The 13,371-nt window shown below is 35.0% G+C and overlaps 1 protein-coding gene across 2 annotated transcripts in view; it reads right to left on the reverse strand.

Annotated features, from left to right (window-relative positions):
- URI1 (URI1 prefoldin like chaperone) overlaps positions 1–13,371 on the reverse strand; it is a 69,752-nt gene that overhangs the window by 17,528 nt on the left and 38,853 nt on the right. For both annotated transcript variants that reach the window (XM_082676077.1, XM_082676078.1), the window contains exons 3-4: positions 13,218–13,296; positions 12,027–12,162 (exon numbers count right to left, since the gene is read on the reverse strand). In XM_082676077.1, the coding sequence (XP_082532203.1) occupies positions 12,027–12,162; positions 13,218–13,296 (215 nt within the window). The remainder of the gene's footprint in view (positions 1–12,026; positions 12,163–13,217; positions 13,297–13,371) is intronic.

The raw sequence follows: 13,371 nt of genomic DNA on the forward strand, positions 1-13,371 counted from the left end.
AAGAATGTGCAAAAAAAGTACGTCACATATGTCAAAAAAAATGTAAAAATGAGGGCTTCCCTGGTGGCACAGTGGTTGAGAGTCCGCCTGCCGATGCAGGGGACACGGGGTAGTGCCCCGGTCCGGGAAGATCCCACATGCCACAGAGTGGCTGCGCCCATGAGCCATGGCCGCTGAGCCTGCGCGTCCAGAGCCTGTGCTCCGCAACGGGAGAGGCCACAACAGTGAGAGGCCCGTGTACCGCCAAAAAAAAAAAAAAAAAAAAAGTACAAATGGAAACAACTAACATTGGAGAAAGAAAGAAATAATTTGGAGGAAAGAAGAACAAAAGATTGTTTTCAAACAATGACCACTGTAACTAAAAATTAGGAATTAAATTTTATAGGATTTCAAAAGTATAGATTTGGTATAGTTATTACGTGTTTAGCTGACAAAACCAGGCTGCATGCTATTTCTGCAGCAAGCATAACCTAATATTTTAAAGTCTTCACTAATTCAGAATCTACAATAATTTGTCTAGAACTAGCTGAAATTCTTTGCACTAAGCAATAAAAGGAGAGATTGAAAGCAAATTAACAGTGCAAGTTCTAAAGTTTAAACTAGAAAAGAAAATCTAAAAACTCTTAACTTCAGCAGAACCATTTTCACCTAAAGATAAATGATAATACTATTCACTATGTAGGACCAAATATTTAGAAATATTTAGTTAACAGCTTATGGCATTATATATATTTGAAAGGAATAAAGTTTAAAATGTAATAAAAATTATTTGCAAAGCCTAACAAAAGTTACAAACATCATTCACGAAAGCAATCTTTCTACCTAGCCATATACTCATATGTACTGAATAGAATCAGGCCTGTAAAGACAAGTTTCTTCTGAATCCTTTGTAACCACTTCATTCCAATCTCTCTCCTTTTGTGTGTTGGAATTTTTCAGTATTGTTTCAACAGTTTCAACAGGACATGCCCCCTGGTGGAAATGTTCACAAACCTCTGTATAGGATCTCTCCTTAAACCAGTTCAAAGGTCTGTACTTCTGCTTTAACACAGACTAAATTCATGCACTTAATTTACTTTTTCCCCATACCTTATTAAAATAACAACTAAGAAAAAAAATTATGAAGGCATAAAGACAAAGATAACGGGAAAGGAGACAAGGAATATAGCAGACAAAGGATGTCAACCAAGTTTTGGAAACTGGACAACTGGTAACTGACTTTGCACAACAGAAAAAGCTGAAACTGCAGCAGCTGTAAAGCTGCAGTTGTAGGACGTGGAGAAGGCTCCTCTCTTGGAAATATTTCTGAAGGAAAGGGTGAACTAAAAACAAATATCTGATTCAAGGTTTGAACAGAATGATTAGGTTCCAAACCCCCTTCTCCCAAAGCATAGCCAGGTAATTTCCCTCCTTGACTTAGCAAAAGATTTACAGGCTAGAGTGGTCTGCAGGGACTGTGGGGAGGGGTGAAGAACCAAGAAGAGAATAGGAAATGTCTTGGTGAAACCAGTGTACATACTGAACCCTGAGACATCCAGCCTGGTTCTCAAAACACCAGGTGATGATTAGAAAATTCTTTTGTAGGATACTAATTAACTCCAAAACTGCTGATTTTTTTGTCAATCCCTTAATGAGAAAAATCATCTTGCAACTTTAACTCCCTAGGGAAAAGCTATTAGTCAACAAACTCTGCCCACGCAGTTTCCTAACAGTGCTTAACTCTTAAGTATGAATGGTTAGCCAATGATCACCAAATATTTGAAGTCTTCACTACAAATGCCAGAGAGGAAAAAAAAAGTAATATGAAAGGAACAAAAAACAAAGGCAATGCATGAAGAAAACTCTAAAAGAAAAAACTCTAAAATCCTAAAAAAAGATTTTTATATCCACGAAACAATAGTATCTATGCCAAAGAAACATTCAAAGGACAACAGAAAAACAAATAAATGAACAAAAAACAGAGCTCCTTGTAATTAAAATGTGCAGGAAAAAAAAAAAAATCATTCCATGATTCCAAACATAAAATAGAAGAAATCAGGTAAAAAATTATAACAAAGATAAAGAGATGGACAAGAGAAAAAAATTTTCAAAGAAATAATATTAAAAATTTCCCAAAATTGTAGGGCATGAATCTCCATACTGAAAGGTCCCACCAAACACCTAGCAAATGAATTTTTAAAACTCTACACAAGGTATATATCACTGTGGCATTTCAGATCATGGGGAATAAGACAGGAACCTAAAATTTCTAAGGAGAAAAAACAAGTCACATACAAAGGAAAGAAAATGGCATCAGTTTTTTACTAGCAACCATAAGACAGAAGACCTTCAAAATTGTTTAAACTTCAAATTCTAAATAGACTAGTTACAAAAAGCAGGAGTATAAAAAATATTTTCAGACCTGCAAAATTTCAAAAAATGTATCTCCCACATACCTTCCTAGAAAGTTACTAAAAGCTAAAACTTGAAAGGAGATGCTATAGGAACCAAGAAATGGGAATAAATAAGAGGCAAAGATATGGTACAGTGATAAAGGAGGACACCAGGAAGATAGCCATTCTTTGAAATTCAAGATGGGAGCAAATATGAAGGACTCCAGTAAAGAAGTCTCTAAGAATAAAATGAAAGTGTTTGGTTGAATTAGTGATAGATACATAACATTATGCAACAAACAAAAAAAAAGCAGTAAACTTCAAATGAAAGGCTGTTCAAGAATGGAAATGGAATTATATCTAAGAATGAACACTGATTAAACAAAAATTGTAATAAAAAATATTAAAATGATTGAAGAACAGGGAGAAGAACATGAGCTAAATGTTCCCCTTTAATTATACGCAGGCAACTAGTAGATACTACATAAAATTGGGGAAAAAAATCAAGAAAACAGAATATGCAAAGTACTTGGGAAATATGCATAAAAAGAGCAAAGCAAAAGATTAGCCTAAAGACTAAAAGAAATACCTCTAGAGAATGGGAACTGGGAGCAGAGAGGAACAGAGAAGGATACTACTTTTTTATTATATGTTTTAAGGTATATGGTGTTTTAAAGCTATTTATGTTTATTCTGAATATAAAACCAAAAATCATATACTCTGTAACAAAATACTAATGTATTTAAGATATGCCTCACTGAAGATACTAAAGAATACACATATTGCCTCATAAGATGAATCATAAAAGTTTGTTGATGGCCATATCACATTTCCCGTAATACATAGTCCACATGCACTTCAAGATCCTAACCTCTCCTACTTCTGAACAAATAAACGTGACTTTATTACTATGAAGATTTTAGTCTAACGTCTTCAACCCAAATATTCTTCACCTAATCTTGCTTCTTTCTCTTCATCGATATTTTCCAAAGCTACATTTTCTATCTATGCTTTGAATCTCATCACCCCCAGGATTTTCTCATTCCTTCCTTCCTCCAGTTAATCACTCACTACGTTTACTCACTACAAACCTGCTCAGAAGTTTCCTATGCTCAAAGGAAAATAAAATCTTCCTTTAAAATAACAAGGAGCAAAATTACAGACTAAGAAGCTTCAAGCTTTCCCTGCCTCACCGAAAAACACCAAAAACACAAAAACTAACTAAAATATCTTAGAGGGGCTCTGGAAAACAGTCAAAGGTCTACAACCATGCAAACACCCAAACAAGAAAAAGCCACAGTCAAAATGGCAGGAAATTTCATGGCATTTTTACTTGCCTTTCCCCACCCACTCCCTAGTGTGGAGCAGTTTTGGTCTGGAGAAGGTGGCAGCCCAGATTCCTGCCTTGAACCACAGAGAACAAACTAGACTGTATTTGCAACATTCTAACCAGTCTGGGGGCTGTCTGAAAAACTGGTATCTGTCTCACCTAAACCAGGCCTCAGGGGGAAGAAATTAGCTGGCACTGCTGTTGAAAGCTGCAGGAGGACTACAGTCCTGCAGATGTCTAGGGCAAGAGATTAGAGGTTGAGCCATACAACATACATCCTGAGGCTGCAAAGAGAAGTTGAGGTGACAATCTTTGGCAAAGTAAAATATTCAAAAGCAGCCATGTATATAGGGAAATCAAAAATCCATACACAGACCCAGGAAAGACATGCTCAGAAAATACACAAAAGACAAAACTTTTCACTTTGGGTTGATACAAAGGCTTAAAGAATGCCTAGCTTATTAGTGAAGGTCCTTCTCACCACTCTGCAAAGACTGGGAGAGGTGGTTGTGTTTTCAAATGCCCAACTTTCATCAAAATATCAAAAAAGCACACAGTAAACAGGAAAGCACGGACCATTCAAAAGAACAAAATAAATCTCTAGAAACTGTCTCTGAAGAAACATAGGCATCAGATGTACTAGAAAAGGACTTTAAAACAACTGCTCTCCTATGCTCAAAGAGCTAAAGGAAATTTTAAAAACAGTGTATGAACAAAGTGAAAATACCCACAAAGAGAAATTATAAAAAGGGCCCAAACAGAAATTCTGGAGCTGAAAAATATAATAACTGAATTGAAAAATTCACTAGAGGGGTCAACAACATATTTGAGCAAGCAGAAGAAAAACATCAGTGAACTTGAAGATTACAGACATTTGACATTATCAAGTCTAAGGAACAGAAAGAAAAAAAATGAAGGAAAGTGAACTGAACCTAAGGGATTTATGGGACATATCAAGTGGATTAATATATGCATTAAGGGAGTTGCAAAAGGAGAAGAGACAGAAGGTGGCAAAGAGATTATTTGAAAAAATAATGGCCGAACAACTCTTGAATTTGCCCAGACATGAATCTATTGATACAAATCCAAAAAGCTCAACTAATTCCAGGTAGAATAAACCCAATTAGACCTACAGCAAGACATATAATCGAACTTTTGAAAGACAAAGAGAGAATCTTCAAAGCACCAAGAAAAAACTCATCACATATAAGGGATCCTCAATGAGAATATCAGCAGAGATCTCAACGGAAACCTTGGAAGTCAGAACTCCAGTGGGCTGAAATACTTAAAGTACTGAGAGATTAAAAACTGCCCTTCAGACGTGATGGATAAATTAAGACATTTCCAGGTAAACAGAAGTTAAAGGAGTTCCTTATCATTACACCTGCCCTACAAGAAAAACTAAAGGGAATTCTTTAGGTTGAAATGAAAAGCCACTAGACAATAACTAGAATCCATATGAACATGTAAAGATCTCTGGTAAGGTAAACGTGGGCAAAAATTTAAAATAGTATTACTGTCATTATGGTCTGTAACTCCACTTTTTATTTGCTACAGGATGTAAAAGAGAAACGCATAAAAAAATCATTACAAATCTATGTTAATCGGTATACAATATAAAGATATAATCTGTTACATCAATAATATAAAGGGGGGAACAGAGCTATACAAAAACAGCTTTTTTTCTAAGTGATTGAAGTTAAGCTGGAATCAGTTCAAAATACATTGCTAAAACCTTAGGATGTTGTAAGTAATCTCCATGGTAACCACAATCAAAATACCTATAAACTATCAATAAAGATAATGAGAAGGGAATCAAAACACTTCACTACAAAAAAATCAACTAAACGCAAAAGAAGGCAGAATGAAGGAAATGAGGTACAAAAGCTACAAGACATACCAAAATATAATAAAATGGCAATGCCCTATAAATAGTTACTATAAATGTAAATGTATTAAAGTACCATGGAGTAGGAAGGCACAGATTAGGAGAATGGATTGGGGGGAAAAAAAAAAAACAAGATCCAACTATATGCTGTCAAAAAGAGATTCACTTTACTTCTCAGGACACACATAGGTTGAAAGCAAAAGTATGGAAAAGATATTCCATGCAAAGAGTAACAAGAAAGAACTGGAGTGGCTACACTAATATGAGACAAAATAAGTCAAAAAAGGTTACAACAGACAAGGGGTATTTTATATTGATAAAAGGTTCAATCTATCAAGAATACAATTATATACTGAGAAATAAACCTCACCAAGGAGGTAAAAGCCTTGTATGCTGAGAACTACAAAACATTAATAAAGGAAGCTGAAGACGGTTCCAAAAAAATGAAAAGATAACCCCAAAGAAATGGAAAGATAACCCATGCTCTTGGATTGGAAGAATTAATATTGTTAAAATGGCCATGCTACCCAAAGCAAGATTTAATGCAATCCCCATCAAACTACCCATGATACTTTTCACAGAACTAGAACAAATAATCCTAAATTTTATATGGAATCATAAAAGACGCAGAATTGCCAAAGCAATCCTGAGGAAAAAGAACAAAGCAGGAGGCATAACCCTTCCAGAATTCAAACAATACTGCAAAGCTGGGCTTCCCTGGTGGCACAGTGGTTGAGAGTCCACCTGCCGATGCAGGGGCCACGGGTTCGTGCCCCGGTCCGGGAAGATCCCACATGCCGCAGAGCGGCTGGGCCAGTGAGCCATGGCCTCTGAGCCTGCACGTCCGGAGCCTGTGCTCCGCAACGGGAGAGGCCACAACAGTGAGAGGCCCGTGTACTACAAAAAAAAAAAACAAAAACAAAATACTGCAAAGCTACAATAATCAAAACAGCGTGGTACTGGCACAAAAAAAGACATATGGTTCAATGGACAAAATAGCCGAGAAATAAACCCACAGACATATGGTCAATCTTTGACAAAAGAGGCAAGAATATACAGTGGGGAAAAGACAGTCTCTTCAGCAAGTGGTGCTGGGAAAGTTAGACAGCCACGTGCAAATCAATAAAGTTAGAACACACCCTCACACCATACACAAAACTAGACTCAAAATGGCTTAAAGACTTAAATACAAGACATGACACCATCAAACTCCTAGAAGAGAACATAGGCAAACATTCCCTGACATAAATCGTAACAATGTTTTCTTAGGTCAGTCTCCCAAGGCAACAGAAATAAAAGCAAAAATAAACAAATGGAACCTAATCTTAGAAGCTTTTGCACAGCAAAGGAAACCATAAACAAAACAAAAAGACAACCTATGCACTGGGAGAAAACATTTGTAAGTGATGCAACTGACAAGAGCTTAATTTCCAAAATATATAACCAGCTCATATGACTCAATAACAAAAAAACAAACAACCCAATCAAAAAATGGGCTGAAGACCTACTTAGGTCTCCAAAGAAGAGATACAGATAGCCAATAGGCACATGAAAAGATGCTCATCGTCGCTAATTATTAGAGAAATGCAAATCAAAACGACAATGACGTACCACCTCACGCTGGTCAGAATGGCCAACATCAAAAAGTCTACAAACAACAACGCTGAAGGGGGTGTGGAGAAAAAGGAACCCTCCCACACTGTTGGTGGGAATGTAAATTGGTGCAGCCACTATGGAAAAAACAGTATGGAGGTTCCTCAAAAAACTAAAAACAGAGTTGCTATATGATCAGCAATCCCACTCCTGGACATATATATCCAGACAAAACTAAAATTCGAAAAGATACATGCACCTCTATATTCACAGCATCACTATTTACAATAGCCAAGACGTGGAAACAATCTAAATGTCCACTGACAGATGAATGGATAAAGATGTGGTATATACATACAATGGAATATTACTCAGCCATAAAAGAAGAATGAAATAATGCCATTTGTAGCAACACAGATGGAGCAAGAGATTATCATACTAAGCGAAGTCAGTCAGAAAGAGAACAACAAATGCCATATGATATCACTTACATGTGGAATCTAAAATACGACATACATGGACATAGGTAGAAAACAGAATCACAGATATAGAGAACAAACTTGTGGTTGTCAAGGCGGAGGGGGAGTGGGGGAGGGAAGGATCGGGAATTTGGGATTGCAGATGCCAACTACTGAGTTGGCCAAAAAGTTCATTTGGGTTTTCCCATAAGATGTTACAGAAAAACCCAAACGAACTTTTTGGCCAACCCAATATTATACATAGGATGGATAAACAACAAGGTCCTACAGTATAACACAGGGACCTATATTCAATATCCTGTGATAAACCATTATGGAAAAGAATATGAAAAAGAATATACATGTATAACTGAATCACACTGCTGTAAAACAAAAATTAAGACAACACTGTAAATCATCTATACTTCAATAAAAATTTAAAATAAAGAATAAAATTACAAAAATACACACACCTAACAACAGAGCCTCAAATATATGAAGCAAAAATTGACACAATTCAAGCAGTTCTGCAGTAAAAATTGGAGATGTCAATATCCCACTTACAATAAAGGACAGAAGAACCAGAAAGGAGAATGATTAAGGAAAGAGGACTTTGACAGCACTATAGAACAACTAGACCTAACAGATACATACAGAACATTCCACCCAATAGGAGCAGAATACATATTCTTCTAACGGAAACATGGAACATTCTCCAAGAAAGACCGTGTGATAGGTCAAAAAACAAGTCTTTAAAAATTTTCACAAGATTGAAACCACACAAAGTATTTTTTCCAATCAAAATGGAATGAAATCAGAAACCAACAACAGAAGGCAAACTGAAAAATTCACAAACACATGGAAATTTAACAAAACACTGAATTAAGCAATGGGTCAAAGTAGAAATCACAAAGCAAATTAGAAAATACCTTGAGATCAACAAAAATGAAAACACAATACACTAAAATTTATAGGACACAGAGAAAGCAATGCTGAGAGAGATTTATACCTGTAAACAACTACATTAAAAAAAAGATCTCAAATCATAACCTAACTGTATGCTTTAAGAAACTTGAAAAAGAATTAATAAACTATATCCAAAGCAAGCAGAAGGAAGGAATAACAAAGATTAGAGTAGAAATAAACAAAATATAGAATGGAAAAACAACAGGGGAAAATCAAAAATAAAAGCTGGTTCTTTGAGAAGACAAACAAAACTGACAAGTCTTTACCTAGACTGACTAAGAAAAAGAGAGACTAAAGTCACTAAAACCAGAAATAAAAGTAGAGATGACTTTATAATCACATATAGAACCTGAAATGAAATATGCTGTAAACCTGCAGGAGGAAGAATAAAAAGCAGAATCTTAAATAAAAAGCTAAATTAAAAAAAACAAAAAGAAAAGTGAGACAACACCACTTATTTTACAGAAACAGGATTATAAAGGAATACCGCAAACAGTTGAATTCCAACAAACTGAATAACCTAGATAGACAAATTCCTAGAAACATACGGACTACTAAAACTGAAATGAGAAGAAACACAAAATCTGAGTAGACCTAGAACAAGTAAGGAGATTGAATCAATAATCAAAAACCTCCCAACAATGAAAAGCCCAGAACAGAGACTTCCCCAGTTATCCAGTGGTTAAGACTCCATGCTCCCAATGCAGGGGGCCCGGGTTCAATCCCTGGTCGGGGAACTAAGATCCCACATACCGCAACTAAGCCCATGTGCCGCAACTACTGAGCCCCCATACTCTAGAGCCTGAGCAATACAACTAGAGAAGCCCACATGCCACAATGAAGAGCCCACAACGAAGACCCAACACAGCCAAAAAAAAAAAAGCCCAGAACAGATGGCTTCACAGATGAATTCTACCAAACAAAGAAGAATTAACACCAATTCTTAAACTCTTTCAAAATAGTGAAAAGGAAGGAATACTTTCTATGAGGCCAGCCAGGCGAAGACACTAAAAGAAAACAACAGGTATTTTGCAACAGCAAAGAAAATTTATGGTCACATAAAAACCTGTACAAAAAGGTTTATAGCAACTCTGTTTGTAAATGCCAAAACACTGGAAGCAAACCCAAATGTCCTTCAATAGATAAATAGAAAACCTGTGGTACATGCATGTAATGGAACACTACTCGGCAATAAAAAGGAATGAACTTTTCCTACACAGAACAACCTAAATGAGGCATTATGGTGAGTGAAAGAGGTCTCAGAAGGTTACCTAGTGCATGTTTCCACTTATATGACATTCTAGAAAAGGTGACAGATCAGTGGTTGTCAGGTCTTAGGGGTAGAGGTAGGGTGTGACCACAAAAGGGAAACATTGAGAGAGTTTTTGGTGTGGTCCCATGTCCTAACTAAGGTATATCCTGTATCCTATTCTGTTTCCTGATTGTGGTGCTGGTGAAACAAATCTTTACAAGTGTTGTAACTCACAGAACTGTATACCAAATAAAAAGTCAACTTTGCTCTGGTAATTTTAAAAAATAAAAAACTTTAAAAAGCTGGTCATATTCATGTTAAATGGCCAAATGCCAGATGTGAGCAAAAGGGTAGGACACTGAGCTTGCCATCTTCCTCTTACAAATGATCTTCCTCTGAGTCACACCTCTGAATCCTTTTATTGTTGTATTAAATCAATTTTGTCCTGTATTTTGATTACTTTTTAAACATGCAATGACCTCCCTTCAACCTTCCCCAATAACTCTGTTGACACTGAGGTAGGTATGTTTAACCTGCTTTATTTCTCCTGCCTTAAGAAAAATAAAGTATCTTTTCTTAATAAATGTTAAGTACAATAATATGCCTGAACAATTTCTTCAGTTATTATAAATTATTATAAAACTGTGTGATAACTTTTTAGAATTCATTTACCAAAACAGATTCTCAAACATGATTTATTATTTATGCATTCTGAAAATTATTTTAGATAAATATTGACCCCAAAAGTCATCATTTTGGTCACTTCCTAAAACCGTATTTAACACTGGAAAGTGATTTACCAAAAAATATTTTGCTATTCTAGAGTTCTGTTCTATTCTATTAAAAGTATTCTTCCATTAATATAAGTCAAATTGATTCTAAAGATTTCTTTGCTGAAATATCCATATGAAAATCAAAGTGAACAAACTTCAAAAGACAATGAACTGATTTCATATCAGCAGAGTTACCCCAGTAGATAAAGAAAGCCTTCACCATTAAGAAAGGCCTTTAAAGAATTATGCCCATTCTCTTTGCTCTAATATACATGACTTACTTTAATGTAGTAATGCCAAAAGAATTATCATCGCCAGAAATTATACACAAGCCAAACAATAAGATTCTGATTAGTGGCACAAAAGATCAAAATATATATCAATTATAAACTTATAGGAGTTGATTTGCAATTAGTCTCCAAATATAGATTCCAGAATTTTCACTGAGTAAATGAGTTCTCCAACTAGTACCCACTCATGTATAAGTGAAATAATTTCAGCTTTAGAAAACTCCGCTGCTTTCTATCTACATGACCTCATTTATACAGAAGGAGCCTCAAAAATTTATTTTCAGATGCATATTTAACTAGAAGGCTAAAAATCAGGTAGGGGTGATATTATACTATCAATTTAAGTATGCTATTACAGAAATAAGAACATAGATTAGATATTAAATAAACCTAATTTTAAAATGCAACTAAGCTAGCACCCAAGCCAACCCATCCAACTACACAACGTGTGTGTGTATATGTATAAATCAATAAACAATATCACAGATAAAGAAAACCAGAACTACCTCAATAAAATGAGGCAGAAACCTCAAACCACTTAAGTTTAAGGGTGACATTTTAGGTAGCATCTCTCCCCACCTGGCCTTTTCTTCTGTAAAATGGAAATGTAACCTCTTCCAAACCAAAACGCATGGTAAGAACTGTTTCTACTTTTGCAAATAGGTATTTATCTTAGTTCAGTAAGGAGAAGGAGAAGGAAGTAAATTCCTTCTCTGTGCTAAAGTATTAAAAAGCAGAAGTAAGTCTATGAAAAGCATCTAAAACAAACCAATTATAAAATATCAAATGACCCCAATTCTTATACCTATCCAACATCTACCTACAAAAGCATATGTGATAACTTTTACACTTGGTAATTTCCGAAAACATACTAATGTGGGTGACATTTCCAACCAGATGTTCCATTCTCCAGACCACATTCTCAAACGCTGGATCTGCTCAAACTACCTCCAATTCGAAAGAATCACAAATAGCCTGGATATTTGTTATATTTATCTAATAAATCAATGGAAGGTACTTTTAATAGCAAACAGTCCATCAGCGTGGCACTTTGTGAACCAACACACATCCAGCAAAGAAACATCATTTATAATTGGTACATACGTTCTTTCCGGTGCTCAACTAAGCCCACAGCCTGCTTTGCTGAACATTTTGCAAACCAATTGTCCCCAAGTAAAACAGTGACTTCATTAGTATGGACAAGTTTTCCTGGCATGAAGGCAAAGGGGCCAAATGGTACCTATTGTTTAAAAAAAAAGGGGGGGGGTCAAAAAAATTAAAAACACTAAAAACTACATTTTATAAAGCAGCAGTAAAAGCTCTGTGTGAAGGTCCTTTTTATCTCTACACTAGGAAAAATAAAATGTCAATTTCATGGAAATTTAACATTATATTAAAATTTCACTGGGAAAACCTATAGAAAGTTGTTTTAGGTTAATAAATCAACATTAAAACAAGAAAAGAGCATATTTACATATAGCTTTCAGAGAAATTAGTGTTGCTTCCGAATGTTTATATTTTTTGCTCATTCATAAATCTAAATGAAAGCAAACTAGAAATAAAATGTTAAGTTAATAAAGAATAACTTTGATTTTTAAAAACTGAAAATTATTTCTGAGAAAACAGTCTCTTTTTTGAGCGAAACAGGAATTAACATATACACAGCTTTAAAGGGTTTACAAAATTTATGAAATATTTGAGCTGGTATAATAAAGAACAATATATTTTCAAAATATTTGGGCTAATTTAATTAAGAACACAGTCTTTATGAAAAAGAATATTTATGCAATGAAAGAATCTAATTCAGGGCTCACGAACAGACTGCTATGTTGATATGAAACATCATGCAAAACAAAAATCAGCAGCACCTTTTTATATAAAATCAATGTTCTAGGGTTTAATTCTGTGAATTACACAACATTATGGTCTATTCCTGCTCTGGCTAACAGGAAATGACTACATGCCATATTTCTGTTGCAATTAGTTTTCTAACATAGTAAATTTGCATACCAAATATGTCAAATTTTATGCTAACATTTATGCCATCATAACATGATAATTTAATATAAATCTGAAAAAAGGCAAAGTACATATCAACTATTACTACAATTAGTGTATTATTATAAAGTAAAACAAAAACAAACCTTCCTTGCTATGGTAGCTACCTCTGATCGAGGCCATCAGGAAGGCAATTTGTGAATCAACACATAAAGCAAAGAAACATCTTTTTACTCTACACAGTTAATATCTTTACAAAAACAACATATTACTTTAAAAGAAATACACCAAACATACCATGATATTATAAGACAACTTATCAGGCAAGGTACTGAGTCTTTCTTCAAGGGCATTATAGTCATTATCTACTTTCTTCCTGTTGACAAAAAAATACCAAATACTAAATTAATACACAAATTAACAATTCCTCAAGTAGCCTATGTATCATAAG

This window comes from Grampus griseus (genome assembly GCF_964374135.1).
Source record: "Grampus griseus genome assembly, chromosome: 19".
NCBI classification, from domain to species: domain Eukaryota; kingdom Metazoa; phylum Chordata; class Mammalia; order Artiodactyla; family Delphinidae; genus Grampus; species Grampus griseus.